The sequence below is a fragment of the Mercenaria mercenaria genome, chromosome 18, assembly GCF_021730395.1.
Source record: "Mercenaria mercenaria strain notata chromosome 18, MADL_Memer_1, whole genome shotgun sequence".
NCBI lineage: Eukaryota > Metazoa > Mollusca > Bivalvia > Venerida > Veneridae > Mercenaria > Mercenaria mercenaria.
Window position 1 is genome coordinate 37102781 of NC_069378.1, and position 22071 is coordinate 37124851.

Below are 22071 nucleotides of genomic sequence, written 5' to 3' on the forward strand. Positions count from 1 at the left end.
CATGCTGTTCGCCTTCAAAGCCTATTGGAATTGGAGAAACTGTTAGCGAACAGCATGGATCCTGACAAGACTGCGCAGATGCACAGTCTGGTCCGGATCCATGCTGTTCGCAAACCCACTATGTTGATTTCCTCATGGCGCGGCTCAATTATAGTTATCAGGTATGAAACTCTAAGACTCTTTTAAAATATTTTTCAGTAAGTGTTTAACAAACTGGATGGGTTTAAACTGGATTGGAGTTAAATGGAAAATCATATTAAAGAAACGATCTTTTATGAAACTTTCAACATTTATTTTATGTTTTACAATTATAGGAACTAAACACCAACTGTTACAATGTAGAATGTATAATAACGTGTCTTTCCTAGTAATGCCATAGAAGCACAGATGCAAATTTATTTCAATATTAAAGACTTATCCATCATTTAAGGGAAGAAATTCTCAGCCGATTAAGATTATAGATCTATGTACTGAATTTGCACAACTCAAAAGCCACTAACCCACACACCCTGTGGTGAGAATTTATGAATTTACCTATATTCACCTTTATGTTGCATATTTGAAGTTCTAACAATGTACTTTTCATCATTTTTCAATTAATCTAACTTTAAATTGAAAACCTCCTAGAAACTGTGATTCTATAAAGTGCACACTTGAAGATAATCTGCTGAATATAATCATCATATATGAAAGTCCTCCTTAAATCAAATTTCACAAATTGAATAACAAATTCATCTTCTTTGACCATGTATAAAGGCCTGGCATATGGTATGAACTCCACTGGACAGCATGATGTGCCAAGAAAGCAACTTCAAAAGCTGATGTCTGACCTAAAATAGATAGAAAAATATTTTATAATGATGTCACTTAATTGCAGTATCAAATGACAAATATATTGCATACAGAAATAGCTAAATTTGGTTTTATCCAAAACATTTTCCTCATTCTTTTGAACAAGTCGGCTTTTTGCTTAATAATATGCTACTTTATATGAAGGTCACACTGACATTCAACATTTTAATGTAGCGAAAAAAAACAACAACAAGAAAACAAAACAAAAAAACAACAACAAGAAAACAAAAAAAAACAACAAGAAAACACATGATATAACTCATGATAGTGTTAGTTCTTGTGTTCAATTCTCTTAAGTCAAAAAAGGACCATAATTCAAGATAATTTCAACCAAGAGTTACCTAACTTGGTTTTTGGTAGGTTTGTTGACAAGATCTTATATAAATGCTCATTTTCTACCAAATTCTGATCAAACTAGCTTATTTTTATCAATATCTGGACAATTTTAGCCTATATTTTCTTATAGGTCAACTAGCATATTCCCTATATATCTATAATCCCCACTAACCAGGATCCTGTCCAAACCAATCTGATAAGGATCCATAAAACACCTGTGGACTTGACATGTAGTCCATGTCAGAGGATCATAAATTTTAGAGATATGTACTTTACATAATTGGTTATTTCCAGTGTTTTGCATTTTATTGATTGAAATGCAGCTTTTTTCAGAATACACATATTTTTTAGTTGATGATATACTAATTGTAATTTCTCAGTCATGTTGAGTAATGTCCCAACCAATTAAAATTTAACTCTTACAGCAATGCAATTCTCATCCTTCTAGAAAACTTTACCTGTATCTAACAAAAATAATTAAAATGTTTTTATAAAACACATTAAGTGAAGTGGCAAGTACTTTTTATTCAATTATTATTATCACTGCTGGATTTTATTAGAAATTAATGAAGCGCTCATTGCGTTTTAATTAAATTTATCATTGTAATAAAAACTTGATTCATCATAAATGAAAGTATTATTGTATCTTATCACTATTAAGCCCTAATTTAATCAAGTCTTCTAAACTTGTTGTAAAGGTAAGAAGTGATTGGCTGTAAAGATGAAAATGGTCACATGCAATCTGTGTACTGAACAGCAGCTTTATAGTAGCTTATTATGATAAAACAGAAGCTAGTCTATCAATAGTCTAGCCTTGTAAATTGTCCCTTACTGCAATGCATTGCAGAGATAATTATCATTATGGATAATGTTAATCAAATTTCTAAATAAAAACGGGGCATAACTCTGAAAATATTGCTGACAGCCTCCCTTGTCAAACATGTGCATACAGTACCTTTGAAAGCTAAAATATATTTAACTTAAGAAATAAACTTGAACCAATGCTTACGCCAGGTTGATGGATAATCCACCTATGCAGTTCACAGCTCGATGAGGTGAACATATTTGTCAGGTTTGTTTGAAATCCTTCAAGGGGTTCAAGAGTTACAGAACGGAAGGGAAATTGCTAACCAACAGACAGACAGACGACACCAAGCGATAACATAATACGCTCCTTCAGGCGTATAAAAAGGAATCGAGATCTTTATAATGGTGATACAAGTTGTGCGCAAGTTTGGTTAAAATCAAATCATAAATGAAGGTGCTATTGTGTAGACAAGGTCAAAATAGCTAATTTTGGCCCTTTTAGGGGCCATAACTCTGGAACCCATTACGGGATCTGGCCGGTTTAAGAAAGGAACCAAGATCTTATAGTGACACAAGTTTTGTGCAAGTTTGATTAAATTCAATTCATAAATGAAGCTGCTATTGTGCAGACAAGGTCAAAATTGCTAATTTCTGGCCCTATCAGGGGCCATAACTCTTGAACCCATAATGGAATCTGGCCAGTTCAAGAAAGGAACCAAGATCTTGTGGTGATACAAGTTGTGTGAAAGTTTGTAGAAAATCACATCATAAATGAAGCTGCTATTGTGCAGACAAGGTCAAAATAGCTAATTTTGGCCCTTTCAGGGGCCATCACTCTGGAACACATGATGGAATCTGGCCGGTTCAAGAAAGGAACTGAGATCTTATGGTGACACAAGTTTTATGCAAGTTTGGTTTAAATCAAATCATAAGTGAAGCTGCTATTGTGCAGACAAGGTCAAAATAGCTAATTTTGGCCCTTTCAGGGGCCATAACTCTGGCACCCATAATGGGATCTGGCCAGTTCAAGAAAGGAACCAAGATCTTATGGTGATACAAGTTGTGTGCAAGTTTGGTTAAAATAAAATCATAAATGAAACCACTATCGTGCAGACACGAAATTGTGGACAGACGACGGATGAAGGGCGATCACAAAAGCTCACCCTGTCACTATGTGACAGGTGAGCTAAAAAGGCAAAACAAAATATTGATATAAAACATTACAAATATCACTGACCTTGAAAAGTTCTCTATCCAATTAGAAGTACTTCCACTGATGCAAGTGTTAGCATGAAGTTCTTCGATTTCATTGTCTTAACTGGAAGTATATTAATTTTTTAGATTACTGTGTTAAGAAAAAAATTATAGTGCAAAAATGATATAAAGCACAGAGGTAAAAAAAAAACAATAACATGTTTATAAAGCAAATAAAGGACTTAGTTTTACATACATGTACCTACATTTGGTAAGTATTCCATGTTCAAAGACATAGGTTTCATATTCATAAAGTTCTCCAGATTTCCTTACAAGAGAAATTTTGCATTATCAAAAATATTTTATGTCAACTGTCACCATAGTAATTACATACATAATATAATGAAAACACTTTAACTGCTTTACAAATTTTAAGTATTTTACTCTCTAAATCTTAACATTAGAATGATTTTAAAGTCTAAGAACTTTCAAAGTTTGATAAATATGGGCGAAGTTTTTTTTTTTCAAATCCTATTGTCATACTTTTCCTTTTAAAAATATCTGTCTTTACTGACACTACAAATTATCATGTCTATATAATGCACTAAGGCATATTTGCCAGTAAACACACTGATATCTGTAGACTAGCTCCTAGACTATAATATATCTTTTTTTGAAATATTTCTAAAATTGTGAATATAGCTAGTCTACATCCTGTGATTACATAAAAGTAATTTCTCCAAAATAAAATCACTAAATTGGACTGGCATCTGACACTATTACATCAAAGTAAGAAAAATGACAAAGGTTGAATTTTTTTTTTTACTAATTCTTAATTATCAGTCTAGTGGCTAGTCTATGAGATTTGTAACTTATATAGTATAACTTACAAATACTTTTATAAAGAACCATTCACCATGTTCATATAGATCTGTAAGTATGTCCATCCTTACCTAAATCATTGAACTGTTTTGACAGCCTGTCCAGCTGCAGATATTGGTTAATCTTTCCCCATTAAATTAAAGATGGTCAGCATGATCAACCATTGACTTTCAAGTACCAATCTGAAATATGCATTTATATGTGTTGATAATATAGGTTTGTTACAGTGGACCTGGGATCAGCTATGAGAAAATATCTGAAATGCAGACAACAATTTTATTTTATATATATGGAAAAAAAAGCCACCACTTGGAATATACTATTTCTAGTTAATATTAATTTAACTCAATATCAATAAATGGGAAAGTATCAATGGTCATTAAAGTTATATAAAGTTTCACTGTAGATAACATAATGTATAACGATGCAAAATTTTTTTTAGTTAGCATTAATTTTGTAGTAACTATATATACATTAAAACTCCTGATTAAAATGATCTGGAACACATGCTTTACTTAATAAAAATGTATTAGTGATAACATGAGAGCCCTTCTGAAAAAATGTTAATGTAGAAAATGTAATACTTAGGACTGGTGAATATTAAGTTATGTTGACACCCCCCATGATTTCTGAATGAAGGAATAAGCTGAACAATAATGGTAGACAGTTAAACCCTTATATATCACAGGCAAGATAGACATAGGAAAATATGTGTAAAATTGTTTTAAAATTGGCCCTGCTGTTTCTGACCAGAACATTTTTAAAGTTTCCAATATTACAAATATGGAAAAAGTGACAATTACCCCTGACACCCACGTTTATAACAAAAAAAATAAAATAATTTGTACAGTTGTACAGTCTTTATAGAAGGTCATAAAAGGCCCATTTGTGTGAAATTATTTCAAAACTGGAACAGCATTTTCACATATAGATGTTGAGCGCAAATAACCAATCTGCGCTATTTACCAAACGCGCAGCGCATATAACAAATTTTTGTACGTTGGTTATATGCGCAACGATTTACCAATCGTTGCGCAGGATAAATTTAACCTGCCCGATTTACCAAATGCGCAGCGCAAATAACAAATGTAACTTTATATATCAAAAATTTGCATTTCGTGTTTGATAAATCATGCAGTTGGTCAATTTATTAATAAATATAGATGTCAAATGCTGAATATCTCGGTACTTTAATTAAGTGTCATAAATTTTTTTCTACATCAGTAAATTCACGGCAGTCGGTAACCAGGTTTCAATACCTCCAATCTTATACAAGATGCAATAAAACCCAAACATGCGTGAAGGTGTGATTTCCTCCAGCTTGCACACGTCGTCCCCTGGTATGTTTTATGCTATTTTGATAATTTTCTACTTCACCCGAGCACACACTTAGCAAAATATCGTTTTTATTATATTGAAATATCTTGAAATTTCCCAATAATATTCTTTCTACCAACGGGAGCATATCTCTCAACATGTCTAAGATAAAAGATGAAATAAAAAAGTCACAGAATTAAAAGAAAATTCTTACAGATCTTATCTATATTATTATTATTATTATTGTTATGATTATTATTTTATTGTACAAAATCGATTGAATAAAGAGTAGGCCTTTGATTACAGACTAAAACTATAGAGTGTTTTTACAAATCTAAATGGATCTATAATGTTACACCTGTAACTTACGTGGGAGGTCGGTCCTGCGCTAATAGTAAAGTTTGAAATTACACTGTATTTCAGATATATTTCATTCATAAAACATACTATTTATGTAACTTTCAAATGAATACTGTAGAAAAATGAATAGAAAAAAGAGTGATTTCTGTCATAACGAGAACGAAATATTACATTTTTTATCTGCGCAAGATGTGTGTCTGCGCTAATAATAAATCTTGAAATTACTCGGATAACTTGAATATCTTTTATAAATCATATTAACTTTTTACTTTGATTAACGATTACAGACTAAAACTATAGGTTTTTTTACAAATCAAAACGGATCTATAATGTTACACCTGTAACTTGCTTGGCAGGTCGGTCCTGCGCTAATGGCAAAGTTTGAAATTACACTGTATTTCAAACATATTCCATTCATAAAACATACTATTTATGTAACTTTCAAATGAATACTGTTTGAAAAATGAATAGAAAAAGAGTGATTTCTGTCATAACGAGAACGAAATATTACATTTTTAATCTGCGCAAGATGTGTGTCTGCGCTAATAATAAATCTGGAAATTACTCTGATAACTTGAATATCTTTTATAAATCATATTAACTTTTACTTTGATTTACGATTACAGACTAAAACTATAAGGTTTTTTTTTACAAATCAAAAAGGATCTATAATGTTACACCTGTAACTTGCGTGGCAGGTCGGTCCTGCGCTAATAGCAAAGTTTGAAATTACACTGTATTTCAGATATATTTCATTCATAAAACATACTATTTATGTAACTTTCAAATGAATACTGTAGAAAAATGAATAGAAAAAGAGTGATTTCTGTCATAACGAGAACGAAATATTACATTTTTAATCTGCGCAGATGTGTGTCTGCGCTAATAATAAATCTGGAATTACTCTGATAACTTGAATATCTTTTATAAATCATATTAACTTTTACTTTGATTTACGATTACAGACTAAACTATAGGGTTTTTCTCGTTATGACGGAAATCACGCTTCTTTCTATTTTTTTTTACTCCGAAAACATTTTTATGAAGTTACATAAATAGTATCTTTTAGAATTGAAATATGTTTGAAAGATCAACGTCAGTTCAGAAATTGCTATTAGCACAGGAACAACTCCCGCGCAGGCTACGAATGAAACATTATATTCAGATTTTCAAAAGCTACATTTTTAGATTGTAATCGAAAAACGAAGTAAAAGTTAAAACGGTTTATAAAAGATATTCAAGTTATTGGAGTAATTTTCAGATTTCTATTAGCGCAGGACACACATCTTGCACACCTACAAAAAGTAAAAATTTTGTTCACATTTTGAGGAATTTTATTAGTTATTCATTCTATTTATCTCACTATAAAACATTAAACAATTATATAAGTATAAAAGATCTGTAAGTTCGTCTTTTAATTCTGCTTATTTTTGTTTTATTTTTAATCTTGGCATGTCAAGAGATATGCTCACGTCGGTAAAAGATTGCGCTTTTCAATATGATGAAAGAAAAGCGATATAGTGAAATGTGGTAAGTGTGTGGCAATTCAGTCTGTTATGTAAGTTCTCCTTTATGTTCTAATATTCGGTATAAATGACTGCGTGTGATCGAATGAAGTAAAATACTTTAGTTATAAAAAGAATAGAGAGGACGATGTGGCTATCCGAAGGAAATCACACCCTTTACGCATGTTTGAGTTTTATTGCATATTGTATTTATATTGCAGGTATTGAAACCAGGTGACCGACTCCATGAATTTAATGATGTTGAAATAAATTTATGACACATTTTTTTAAAAACCAAGATTTGCAATATCAGTCTGTAATTGTTAAACAATGTAAAAGTTAGCATGGTTTATGGCAGATATGCATATTATCAGAGTAATTTCCAGATTTTCTATTAGCGCAGGATCGACATCCCGCACAGGCTACGGCGTTTAAAAGTTAAAAAGTATAAAAATAAATAAAAAATACTTGTGTTATTAAATATACTTGGGATATTTTGTATCATTTTAATGTTTTTTAACACCTATGACAAATGACTCTTAATACCGTCATCAACAGAAATTTATAGGCCATAAACTACCAGGGACGTGAGAATCTCATTGAAATTACCGCATAAATACGCTCATTTACTTTAAAAAATGTTTTTCTTTTTCTTTACAAATTCACATCTTTACGCGTGCCTGATCACCGTCAGTTTTACAATTTTATGTAGGCCTACAAGTCTAACACTCTAATGATATTCAATTTTATCGGGAGATATCATCCATATGTTAAAAGCGCAGACTCATTTACCAAACGCGCAAGACAGTTGCCCTGCGCATATAAGAAATATATAAGGTTGCCCGATTTACAAATCGTTGCGCAGATAACAAATTGGTTATTTGCGCTGCGCGATTTACCAAATGCGCAGATTGGCTATATGCGCGTAACATATATACATATCAGGAAAAGTGACCATGCCCTCTGGCATCCATGTGTTCATGCTCAGATGAGCTTAAAATGCAATTAATGTAAGAACATTTTTAATAAGATTTGAAAAAAAATACCAGTAAAATTTGACATGTATATGGAATAAGAAAGAAGACAGGGAATTTGAATAAGTAAGAAGAGAGGGAATTTGCCTATTAACACAGACCATTCTGCTTTTTAATTTAAATATACCACCAAATAGTTTTGCATAAAAAAGGAGTTTTGCATATCTTTCTAAAATGTGTTTATTTTATAAATTCATTTTTTAATTTAGTATAGTTACATAGACATGCACATGTGGAGAATAATAAAATGAGGGTTCCAGAGACAAAATAGAAAGAAATTCATCATGTTCATCATATTTTCCAATTTGCAATCACATAACAATAAGATTTCAATCACAGAATTAGGTATAATTATACTTGCTATCAGAAGTCTAAAAGTGAAGAGACTTAAACTGCATAAAAATGTTTTATCAGCTGTTTAAGAGATTTGAACCTGTTTGAAGATAACCATAGACTTAAAGTAACTTTTACATATTTTGTTACCTTAAAAGAATAATGATGCACAAATTGTTATTAAGATAGTAGTATGGTATAGTTCATCCTTCACCTTCATTTTGGTGTGAGGGGGCACTGTGAGTGTGGCCAAGTGGTTAAAGTCTCTGGCTTCAAATCACTTGCCCCTCATCAATGTGGGTTTGAGTTGCACTAGAGGCGGAATTTACAGATTTTTCAATATATATGTTTACATATATTATGTACAAAGCCTGCTGTAATGAGATTTTTCTTCTGGGTTTAATGAATTGTTATTAAAAGACAAAGAAAATCTCCTATATAAGTGACCCCTCCCCCACCCACCCCTCAAATACCAGACTTTTTAATCCCCAATATACAAGATCCTGTCTGGTTCAGTCTGAGTATATATGGTCCATAAAACTCCTGTAGACTTGACATGTAGCCTAATTATTGTCAGAGAATCATAAATTTTATTGCCTACAGATAAGTTAGTTATTTCCTGTGTTTTGCATTGCTGTTTTTTTTTCTTTTTTCTTTTCAGAATGTACACAAAATTATTTTAACTGATAATATACTAATACTGATTGCTCAGTCATGTTGAGTAATGTCCTGGCCAGTTAAATTATAACTCTTATAGCAGAGCAATTCTCACTCCTTAACAATAAAATAATTATTTAAGCGAAATTACAAGTTTGTTTATTCAATGATTATGATCTTCTTATCAAAAGTAACAAAATAAAACCAGAAAAAAATGATAATTGCTGAATTTTATTAGAAATTAAAGAAGCGTTCAGTTGCATTTTAATAGATAAAAAAGGGATATGGACAGAAGGATTTTACATATTAAAAATGCATAATTCCCCTAGTGCTGTCTAAATAATGTTTCTTTTATGTATAATAAAATCCAGCAATAAAATTATATCATTGTTCAAAATACACATAATTTATTATTTCTAAAAGCTAAGTGCCTGAATGCATTTTTTACATTTTTGATAAAAAAAACAGCAATGATGAGATGTGTTGAAAAACGTAGGTTCGGGTGAGGGGGTTTACCCATACACATTTAACCCTTTGTCATGTATTTGCAGAATATATTTTAAATATTTGTTTTCTCAGAAACTATATTCCAAGTGATTGCAAAGTATTTGCATCAGACTTTCGCAAACAGTCTGCAAAACGTATCACACTGAAGCAAAGGGTTTGCAAATAAACACTTAGATAAATTACAGACTGCAAAGGTTTTGCAAATAAATACTTTATTAAATTAGCAGACAGCAAAGCATCTGCAAACAAACACTTAGCTCATTTACTTAGCAAAGGTATTGCAAATAAACACTTTGTACAGAAATGAAAAAAGCAAAGCATTTGCAAATAGTTAACACAGATGAATTTGCTTTCCTAGCTGGTTAGACTCTAGGTACAGGAAGTAATTAACCATTCTGTTTTCTGATTGGTCTATATTCAAATGGCAGGATTTTTGAAAATATTGTGAGGAAATGTTTACATATCAGTTAGTAGAAATATTTTGGTGATGCAAACTTGTGTTAAACAGATTATTAATATTCTAATTATTTTTTTCTGGATATAAACTTTGTTGAATAAGGATAATGCAATACCATGTTGTTAAGCAATAAGACTTCCAAGAACCAGAGAATATTGCAGCATGTAGAAAGGTAATGTTAATCAAAACACTTTTTACTCAAGCAATTGTTGAAACTTACATTATTACATGATTTTAGTTATTGTTACTGAATGATCACTGAAATGATTGACTTTTAATATTTATTTAAACTGCAAAATTTTAATGGTTTTGTGAATTTACATCTGTTTTTCAGATATTAAACAAAATCCTTTTCTTTGAACCTCAGAAATTCATTTTATGCTGTTTGTTACGTATTTGCGAATACTTTGCATATTATTTGCATGCAAGTTGCAAATACTTTGCTATCACTTTGCGATTACTTTGCTATCAGTTTGCGATTTATTTGCCGAAGTTTCAGCTGCGAATTCTAAATTGTTTGCGAAGTATTTGCATTCTGTGTGCGTTGTGTATATTTGCAAAAGCTTTGCAGAATAGTTGCACGTTTCGTTCCATTTCTACTCCTCTGCGGAATATATTCAGCAATCATGTGCTGCAACTGTTCTGCAAAGGTTATGGCAAATATTTGGCAAAGATAAAAAGTATATTCTGCAAAGGCCTTGTTTTTGCATGGGTATACTCCATTGATAAAATACACTTTATTCCAATTTTCAATGTTAGTTTATTATGAGATTTTGTCATGTGATGGAAAGAAGTCATCAAAATTATAATTTCTCTCATTCCTCTGGTCTAAAGTCACTTATAATTATAACTGTAAATATTTCATTTCTTGTTTCTATGATCTGTCATTTTCAAAGTCCGAGCCAAAAGTAAAGAATCCCCCTCCCAAGTTCTGACCTAGGCTTATATACAAAAGCATGTACCCTCCCATATTTGGAGTGTATCATAGTGATGAAAGACAAAGATTACCCCTAATATTTATGAGGATAACCGTTGACTGATGGTACCATCCCAAATATGGAACCACCTCTAACTCTAACAAACCAGACATGTTTACGATGGTACATGATGACAACATACCCAGATAAAATGATACAAAATGATACACACTCCAGTCCCAAACAATTTATGGGGGTAACTGGTGAATGACATCTCTAGTAGCAGAGGCCAAAGTTTCACATCAGTAGAATCAATTAATAAATCAACTTTAATAAGACTAGCTGCTAAATTTACAACAGATGTAATTGTTAAAAAACTTGATTTATTAAAAATATGATAAAAACACTGTTTTATCTTATAACTTTGTTTATTTAGCCCTAATTCAATCAAGCTTTCTAAACTCCTTATAAAGGTGAGAACTGATTTGCTATAAAGTTGAGAAATATCACCTGCAATTTATTTACTGCACAGTAGCTTATTATGATAAACAGAAGCAAGTCTATCAATGGTCCAGACTTGTGTATTGGCCCTTACCTCCAATACCAGACCTTATCATCCCCATAGGCCACATACCAGGCACACCAGAATCAGTGTCTTTAATTATTACTTACTGTAACAGTAAAACAGAATTAAGTTAGCTCTGTGTATATTTAACTGTTCTTGAAAAAGGGTCGCTAAAAAGCTCTATGGAGCTTATGTTAATTGTTTCACAAAGCAAAGGTAAATAAAAAATTACCTTTACCTCTACCTATTCCAACTTAGTTAAAATAATTGGACGTTCAACTTGTTCTATATTTGGGTGGTTTTCAAAATAATGAAGAAAACGTGGGACATAGAGCTGAAAACCTATTTCTTACGGTGGTCACCTATTTTATATGATAGCAAATACTTCAAATTTCAAGGAAATAACTTTGGGAAAGTGTTGAGAAAAAACTATCAGAAAAAAGTTCAGCCTTTATTTTGAAAGTTCAGTGAATTTCAATTGCAGTATGATTGGTGATAAATGTTGCAGTGTTTTATGATAAGGAAATATATTAACAGTTATATTTTCAACATATATGATAAGTAATAGGTTAGACTTACAAAGCCTGTTGAGATCAAATAATCTGTAATAATATTAATTTCTTCATACTTACACTGACATTTTCTCAGAAAAACATTTTCTCTCTAGGCTCATCTCAACAGAGGCAAGAGATATTGTAAATTTTGTCAGAAAGTGGTATCAGAGAGGACTGATTTTATGGCCAAGCGCTTTACATTTAATGACTCTAACCACTGATGCCAGTCTAGTAATAGGTGTAATTTGTATGGTTTGAAACTTATTCAATCAAATGTTTGTGGACATTGGTTTTTTAAAATCAGCCTTTCTGCACAAATCTGACATGAAAATAAAATTTTACCTAGAAAATTTTTTGCTTAATGAAAATTCATTAATATATTATTATAAAACCTATTTTTTCCTCAAATTTTGAATGTTTAAAACATGCCAAATTTCAAGAATGTCCAGTAATCTTAATTTCTAAAATTTTCAACTCAAAATTGAGTTCTATTGCAGATGCACAGGGGACACATACTGAAAATCAGTATAATATTCATTCATTATTAGTTTACTGTTCATAAAAAAAAAATCACAACAAACACATGCTTATTCAACAGCATGTGTTCCTTTAAATGAAAAATAAGTGACTTTAAACATAACCAACACATTGAAATCATTTATTCTACATGCGCTGCTTACTGAGAGTAGAAAATGACAAAATGCCATGCATGGTAAAATGTGACAGTAAAATTCATACATACTTTATTATGTTACTAAGAAGATGCACAGGGGACAAACTGCAGCAAAATATATATTCATAGAATATGTTCACAGTAAGTATTTTTTTTCAACTACACAGTATTCACTTGTGAACATTTACATATATAGGTAAACTTAAGAGCTTGAGAAGCAAAAAAAAATGATGTTTCCACTTTTTAACTTGAAAACTGGTTACTTCTGAAAAAATGCAAACAATGCATTTTAAATTGTCCAGAGTTTCTTATATAATGGTAGATTAAATAAATGTCAAAAAAGGGTGCACAGGGGACACCACTTCTGGCTTTGTGAATGTTGAACAGTCCTTAATATGTGAACTCCCTTTTAAAGAAAAATTTGAGGCGTGCCATGAGAAAACCAACATACTGGGTTTGTGACCAGCATGGATCCAGACCAGCCTGCCGTCCGATCAGTCTGATCAAGAACCATGCTGTTCGCTTTTAAAGCCTATTGGAATTAGAGAAACTGTTAGTGAGCAGCATGGATCCTGACCAGACTGCGCAGATGCGCAGGCTGGTCTAGATCCATGCTGGTCGCAAACCAACTATGTTGGTTTTCTCATGGCACGGCTCAAATAAAGTATAATCTAATTCTATTTAAAAAAAAAATAAAAGAAATCTGACACTTAACAACTAAAAAGTTACAAAGGGGACATTTTTGGGTGTATAGACATTCATCAAATGTCTGAGAAAGTTGATCTATTAAACAAAAAAATACATACTGTGTCTTCACAGCTGAAAGGATAAAGATCTTAGAAAAACATTAGGACTTTAGAAAACTAATGGGGTTATGAAATTGTAGTGTTCCACATTAAAATTTGTACTTTTTCACTATATTTTTGTGAAGAGGGTTCCATCACAAGATGTGAAATATTGGTTAGAGTAAGATGTTGTTGGTAATGAAAAAAAAGAGTATTTTGCTTTAAATGTGTAGAGTTTAAGCTTACTGGAACCACACTCTCGAGTCCGCTTCTTGGAATAACCAGTACTAGTGTCATATGAGAAGTACTGACCCCACTGCGGCTTGAACCCACGACCCCTGGATTGAGCTGAGCCAACAACTTACATACTACATAATTTAACATAAATCAATGAGGAACTCATGCGGACGCATTGGTTGATAGGGCTAATACATTGTCCTACAGAGGTGAAGGCCCCAGGTTCGATTCCTGGCAACTCCAATTGCGGTGTGACTTTGGGTAAGGCACTTTATCACGATTGCCTCAGTCGGCCCAGCTGTAAATGGGTACTCGCAAATTGCTGGGGGTAAGGTATAATTGGTTTTAAATGTTCTTAAAAAAGGGTCGGTCAAAAGCTCTACAGAGCTTATGTTCATTGTTTCACAAAGCGACGTTAGATAAAATTTACCTTTAACCGAATCCCCTTTTGATCAATGTAAGTTTTTTTTTAAATTAATTTCAAAATTGTGACACAATAGGCATTTAAACCTATAGAATTTCATGGGTCAGCAGCGATGAAAATTTTATCAGAAATTAACTACTTCCAATATTTTGGTCTTTCGAGTGTTTAACGCAAGTGGGGACATTGCCCATACAGTATATCTATTATCATATACAGCTGCTCAGTAGACCTAGATCTATATTGTAAAATTATGTCACTCTGGCCAGTCTTTGTCTGAAGAAGTCTTAAGAGCATCCACACTACCAGTAGGTGTTATTAAACTGGTTGTATGTAATCTACTAGATCCATATTATATGTGGAAACAGATAAATAAGATAAACAAGTGACTGTCAATCAGAAAGATCTAAAATCTACAATATTTTATTTCAAAAGTGCAGATCTACTTACTTTCGATTTCGCAAGCTCCGCCATCTTGTCTCTCCAGGCGGCGAATGATGAAATTAAAACGTGCGAATCACGCTTTTCTCCAAAGGTGTAATTACACCGATAACAGATATTTGCCTATGGGTATGTCAAGCAAGTTATTAGAGTCTTAAATTAACAAGAAATTTTACTGAAAAATAATAGGACAGTTTTGAAATAAGCAATTCATTATTTGCACACCGCGGCCATGTTTTTCGTAGATTTTTAGACAAAAAGGTCATTTTCAGAGCGTGTAAATCTTATTATTTTGAGTAGCTATTCACAAACAACAGTCCCATGCACAATATTTAACACCTCTAGCAAGTTTTAAGACAGTCTGATCCGTGAAAAAGATAAGTTACTGTGTTCTGCAGGTTTTTTTAGAAGCACCATAAAAGCCGGTAAAATACGCCAAATTGGGCATATTCAAATCAATATATTTAAATTTCAGGAATATAAAATCAAAATCAAATTATGTAAGTTACAAAAGCTGTCTTTGAGAATTAAATATGCAAAATTTTGCAAATATTGGACAAAGAATAAGCATTTGGGCAGGTTTTGAAAAACATATATAAACCGTGGACCTGGTCACGACCGTGTGATAATCACGCTACACCTGTCGGTATAATTTTTGACGATATTACAATAAACTGCTCAATAATTGAAACATTTCGCGAAAATTTTGTTATATATAGGCTTAAAAATATTACATACAACTATGGCTTTTTTAAGTATAAATTACAAATTAATGAATGATGGACATTATTAACTGTGGTGATAATTTGATTTATTTACTCGTGCGTGCATTTCAGTTAAAGATGAAAAAAGGTACACTTTACGGAACTTATTATTCAAATTGTATAAAACAGTATATATTTATCAAATACAAAAATCACTTTCACCGGTATATGACCTTTTTCATTATCATGATATTGACAGAAATCTTTTATGAAAACAAAAACATTTTCCTACTCCACAAATCTTCATGGTCCATGGACCCCTGTTATGCAAAATTGCCCATCAATTAGCGACTATTACATAATCGCTGATAAGCAGCAGATAAAACGGGGTTTTTAGATCGGTTTATCGTGTAGGGCACCTCTTCACAAATGTGTTATGGTCTTACTGCGAATATTGTGAAAGTGTTATTGTAATACAATAATTTTTAATAGCAAATAGATACTTTAGGTTAATTGTAAAATGTAAGATAGTATGTGTTTTAGCTGGAACAACTGATACGTATTAGACCTTCCTGGTTTTAGACAATTATAAAATGTGTTGTTGTATGTGGCCAAACTTGCGGTAAATGCTTTTCGAGGAAATTCACACTTTATCAACAAGAAATAATTCACGATGGTACAAGTGTAGTAAATGTAAAAAGTTCTACCTTAAGTCTTCAGCTCTGAGGAAACATTCCCAAGTTCATGAAAAGAAAAATAAGTGCGACAAATGTTACATCTAGACGAACACATCAAGTCATGCGGACTAAACATGCGTTGTGAATGTGAAGTTTGTGGGAAAAATTCAAACAGAAACGATATTTAAATAAACACATGCGGTGTGTGCAAAGACAAGTTGAACTTTATGAGTGCAAAAAAAAAAAATTTGGAAATAAATATAACCACAAAGCATCACTTCATTGTCACTAGAAAAACTTTTCATGAGCCAGTCATCCCCATTAGGAAGGTGTCTACGTTTCTAATCTTGTTCAGTCCATATGATGCTAAAAACTAGATACTAATTCTTTGACCAGTTTTACGAAGATAAGCTACAGTGCACATGATTGAAAAACAATATGTATGCGTAGCAATTTACTGTTATTTAAAATGCTATACATCAATAGTTTGAGTATGGAGTTAAAGCAACTTTGCGAATAAATACCTGGAGCCCTTAATATGCTAATAACGTAATACAGACCTTAGCCTGGGAATCCAGACTGACAATTTCTAACTTTTTTTCTACCTGCAAATTGATAATATCAGAAACTCGACGAATGCCAATTAACACTAATTAGCGCAAATGAAGTCGGATCAATGCATAGATATTATGTATTATTTCTTCTAACAAAGCACACATATTATCAACGGCTTCCCAGGCTATACAGACCTTAGCTTTTTATGTCAGGCTCTAATGACTTTTTTAAGACGAATAAGACTTTGCTAGTAAGACACAGAACGGCATCCACTTGATTGCGTTGCGTAGCGACCCGCTCGAAACTGCGTTGCATCAGGTTTTCAGCCGATTTTTCAGAAACAAACCCGAATAATTTTGTGAAAATATACACGCTTTATTTTAAGAGGTAGCCCTTTACATAAAAAGTGTTTTAATAACTACTTGTTCCCGATAAACACTATAATATTTGATGCAATATTGTCAAAAATCTCCTTCCCCCGCCGGACTGTACAGAAGTGTTTGAATAAACGGCACAAATCTCAGTTAAATGGACACATTTGCTAAAAAATGGACACATTTGCGCTTTAGGTTCACCTATCGTTTTCATTTGATCCGTTATTTAACGGGTAGAAAGTCCTTTAAATCATACTTACAAGACCGGAAATTTATAGTAACGGCCATATTTCGCCATCTGATCTGCGTAAAATTCACCGCTCAAACAACGTTGGAACCACTTGATCTGATAAAGCTATGGCCAGTGTGGATTTGGTCGGCCGTTCGAATCTAGCATTAGCAGAATTATGTGGCATAACTGAGATGAGTCAATAAAATTTTATTGTTTTGAAAAAAATAAGTTTTTGTTTTTTCTTAATTGACGAAAATGTGATGTATTCGTTGAAAATTTCGTTTTTCTTTGCCCATTTCTGGATGTGAGATATTCGATTTGGGGTGCCTTTGAAAACCTTAGTCCAACGTATACATCACATATTATGTATCATATACGTTTCATGTGCGTGCTTTTTTTCACATGTGATCTATTCGATCGAATTTTTCACTCGTGCTACATATTCGCTCTTAGACTAGTGACGCGGCAAATATGCCACTCATACTTCTAAATTAATTCTATCAGTTTTTGAACACTATACATGTTTTTTATATTGCTTTATTGGTATTTAATCCGGATTTCCTTTCATGGGATATTAATAAAAGATAATCTGTTAATCTCTGGTCAATTTTTAAAAACAATTTCTGCATTCACCTTTAAGATTTTAACAAGTTTTAGCTGTCTGTCCTGTGAATCTATAAAACAGCTAGTTTTAATAAGACAAAAAAGATGTAACAGAACAAGTTATATTTATTTTGTACTAATATAAGACAATCGGGATTAACATGAAGAAAACCTCATTGCACCATGCAAAATGACGTGAAATGTTTCGTGCAGCTTATAAAAATATTGTCGATATGATTGAGGATTTTTTTTACTGGAATATTCATAGATATTTCTCAAGATGGGCTGGAAAATATTTGCGTACCTTAGTTGTATTATCCTTTGTATTAGCGGTAAGTTTACATTTGCTATGAATTTTCCAACTCTCATCAAGATCGGTAATTGCCACTAACCAGTTTTCACACTATCATCAACCTCTACATAACAGTCAATATTTGTATCTCCCAAAGGGTGTTGCTCTACAGAAGTTGCACTGTACAAGCTTATGACACTCGTACGGTATATCTTAGAAAGCGATTAACTACATCATTTAAGCATTTCTAAATCACAAAACACTAAATGTTGTACATATTACGCAGCACAAATACCAGCATTACGGTGGCATGAAGTCCATTCAATATCTGTGTTATAGAATTCCGGTTCTAGGTTACGCGAGGGGCGTTTCACTTTTCATACCGGATCTGCTATTGCATTCTATGTTCCCAAAGGATCTTCTTACTTTGGTACTTCACTGTATTCTCCCAAATTCACCGCCAAAGTAAAACTCGTAATTTCAGGAATTTCACACAATCCTAGAGGCTCCTTAAATTTTTAGATGTTTACCATTTGTTCAAGGAAATAACGGCAATCCAGTCTGACAATTTCTAACTTTTTTTTTCTACCTTGCAAATTGACATAATATCAGAAAGTCGATGAATGCCAATTAACACTAATTAGCTCAAATAAAGTGATATCTTTAATGAATAAATATTAGGTATGATTTCTTCTGACAAAGCACAAATATTATCAACGGCTTCCCAGGCTAACATGTATGTAATTTTTGTCCCATCAGCATGTTGAACAATTCTCCTCTTTGGCGATCTTATCAGTACGTCTACGGCACATATTCTGCTAAGCCACCAGACTGATAAATCCTATTCCTAAACTTACATTGATTTATATAGGAAAATGATACATTTACCATAGAAAATGTCATAAATTACACATTTCTATTTATTATATACCATCCCTGATATTTCCTTAAAAAAACAATTCAATACCTTTACGATAGTATATTTTTCTTTAAAATAAGTCAATATTTGGTTGCTTCTAAATTCGTTTGAAAAAAGTCTCTCAAATTCAATATGCTCTCTCTATATATTTGGCAGAATTACACGATAACCCTGTTTTTACTAATTATTTTTTATGGAAAAGTTAAAGTTAAATTTCCATCCCTGATATCTTTGGAAAGTTCAACATGTCAAGAAATAGTTTAACAAAACTGATATACACAATGAAGAAAAGAAATAGATTTATTCGTTAATTTATCAGCTAATACATGATCTTCCTACGAACTCATATTGGTATTCGAGAGTTAAAATCCATGTGCTATAATGAAAATAATCAAAGCCTTGAGATGTCTGGTGGTTGCGGGTTTTGCTAGAGTTATTTTCATTTTAAATGCCAATCTATAAATATACAAGTATAAGAAACAAATACTAATGTGCCTCATATCTAAGATAAACTCTGCCTGACCTTACATGAACAGCTGGAAGTCAGTGATGTAACCATGTGCTGGAATATCTAATCATTGACAGATCTTATATAATCTAAATGGCCAGCGTGAATGGATAGAGGATGAATAAGAACTGCTTGATCATTGATAATTAATCCGCATTGTTCATGAATGGGACTACTTTGTGTAGCACATGAACAAATTCCTTTGGATGTGATTTGGAATCAAATAAAGATGCTACATGATTGTCAGAAATACACTTAACTTTGGTAGCGGGATAAACCCGCAACCAAAAATGAAAATTAGGCCTATTAAAGGTATAAAGTGTGTGTGTGGAAAGGGGCAAAGGGAACGGAGAAATTTTTCGGTTCATACAAGCTGCGACTGAGTGTGTGCGGAAAGGGGCAAATGTAACTGAGGAATTTTTCGGTTCATACAAGATGACTTTTTCATTTTCATTACTTGAATCATCTGACTACACATCTTACACCAACTAGTTCATTTGCTAAAGTTTAGCTCTTAATACTGATTTTGTAATGCTGAAAGTCTTGCTGTTATATTTAACAAACCACTAAATGTAACTTTGTGAGCTTTTACACCGATATCCCACATTTCAATTATGTTAGCTACTCTTACTTGTTTTTAGTGATGATAATTAAATGATAGAAAGATAAGATAATATCTCTAGTTTCATCACCATATTCGTGTTTTTACTGTAATAGCTATGTATTTTACCGCAGCAGGGACTTCTGCTACATTCTGTCACTCATAAATTATGAATCGTTTTTAGATATCTGATTCTATGTTTTAACCTTTAGGATTCACCAAATTAAAAAGTTGTTCATCGGATTTGCCGCTCGTATTTTCAGAAACACATTTTTTTGTTGTTTAGTTTTGGGCTTGCGCTCGCCCCACTGAAAAAATCAATCCAAGATTTGTTGGTTTTTAAAATAAGGTACAGTCTTATTGCAGTACGTTGACCATAACCACCTCACACCTACAAGGGACCCCACAATCTCACACGCAATACCATTCAAAGAACAATTCATTCCTGGAATGGTCTCCCGGCCCCTACATATAGGCCTACAGTCCAGCCCCAGTTTGATTCTATTCACTGGCAACTGTAACTTTCTAATCTATATCTATGTTTTTATCTTAGTAATTGTAGTTCTTTTTAACTTTGCACCTATAATGAGCTTGCTCATCTTTTAACAGTCTGTCCCAAACAAAGCGCCTCCCAGTTATAATCAGAATTGACTGATGGGCAGCACACAGTAGATGTAGATTTTAAAAGGTTATTTCCCCTTAATTAAGCATTCTGTACAGTACGACATTTTCTGCGATTTAGTTTACCAAATTAAGTTGCTGCAAAAATCGGATTTATTTCATTGAAATAGGATGAAAAAAAAAAACCCCAATTTATTTGATAACATCAATCTACATTATTTTGGTAAGGGTAAATACGTATTGATCACTGGCACTAGAACCGCAAATTTAGCTTTGAGTGGCTTATTTTCATAAATATGTGCATTAGTTTTCAATTTATAAAGAAATATAAAAGAAATGGTGCCTTCTTATATATTACGTCCCATCCTCTGTTCTTATATTAAGATTATTTTAATATAAGAACAGAGGATGGGACGTAATATATAAGAAGGCACCATTTCTTTTATATTTCTTTATAAATTGAAAAATAATGCACATATTTATGAAAATAGGCCACTCAAAGCTAAATTTGCGGTTCTAGTGCCAGTGGTATTGATGCATGTCTGTTTTCTGGTTTTCCTATCCAAAATTATGATCAGCATTTGTATAAGAAAATGGGTGGGGTAAGGAATTTACATTAGGAGTTGTGTTCAGACCAATGTAGATTTTCAAATTTTCCAATCTTTGAGTAGAATAATGTCAATGCAAGTTAATCTCCATTTCAGACCTTAATTGAGACTTTTTTTCCGTTGACTTCAGAAATTTTGAAGTTAGAAGTTAGTGTTGTGCATAAAACAGCACGCTCGACTTTTCTCAGTGCCTGACTCTGAATTAAGAGCTTTGCCAGTAAAAGGGACATAAAAGTCAATAGTTTTTAAAGTAACAGAGATATTGGACATTATATAAAACTTAAACAAAAATATTCTAAGTTAAAAAGGGACATGACTCTGTCAAAATTCAAATCAGAGTTATGGGGAATGTTTCTCCTGGAGTAGACTTTGATAGTAAATAACTACTGGTTGGCGACCCAGAATTTCGGACGACCCAGAAAATCGAACAGTCGCGTAAACGCTTATTTTGGCGTAATTTTTTATCATTTCTTGACAAGTACATAGACGTTTGCATTATGTGCAACATCATCTGCAATAATTGCAAATCAGTAAGTTAAACTT

General features: G+C 32.4%; 1 protein-coding gene and 1 long non-coding RNA gene across 4 annotated transcripts in view; one reads left to right on the forward strand and one right to left on the reverse strand.

Moving 5' to 3' along the window:
* Nucleotides 1-270: 270 nt before the first annotated feature.
* Nucleotides 271-15468, reverse strand: LOC123552053 (uncharacterized). 2 transcript variants are annotated; one of them, XR_008368498.1, is made up of 5 exons: nt 15443-15468; nt 14844-14957; nt 4143-4253; nt 3233-3313; nt 271-830 (listed from the first exon to the last, which is right to left on the reverse strand). It is a non-coding gene; the product is annotated as an uncharacterized LOC123552053 (long non-coding RNA). The 2 variants fall into 2 exon arrangements; XR_008368497.1 differs by lacking the exon at nt 15443-15468 and having other exon boundaries at nt 14844-15359.
* Nucleotides 15469-20987: 5519 nt separating this feature from the next.
* LOC123537788 (neuronal acetylcholine receptor subunit beta-3-like) overlaps nt 20988-22071 on the forward strand; it is a 154154-nt gene continuing 153070 nt past the window's right edge. Inside the window, exon 1 of one of the 2 annotated variants that reach the window (XM_045321590.2) lies at nt 20988-21143. In XM_045321590.2, coding sequence (XP_045177525.2) covers nt 21092-21143 — 52 coding nt within the window. In that variant the 5' untranslated portion in view covers nt 20988-21091. The remainder of the gene's footprint in view (nt 21144-22071) is intronic. The other variant, XM_045321589.2, reaches the window with a different exon arrangement.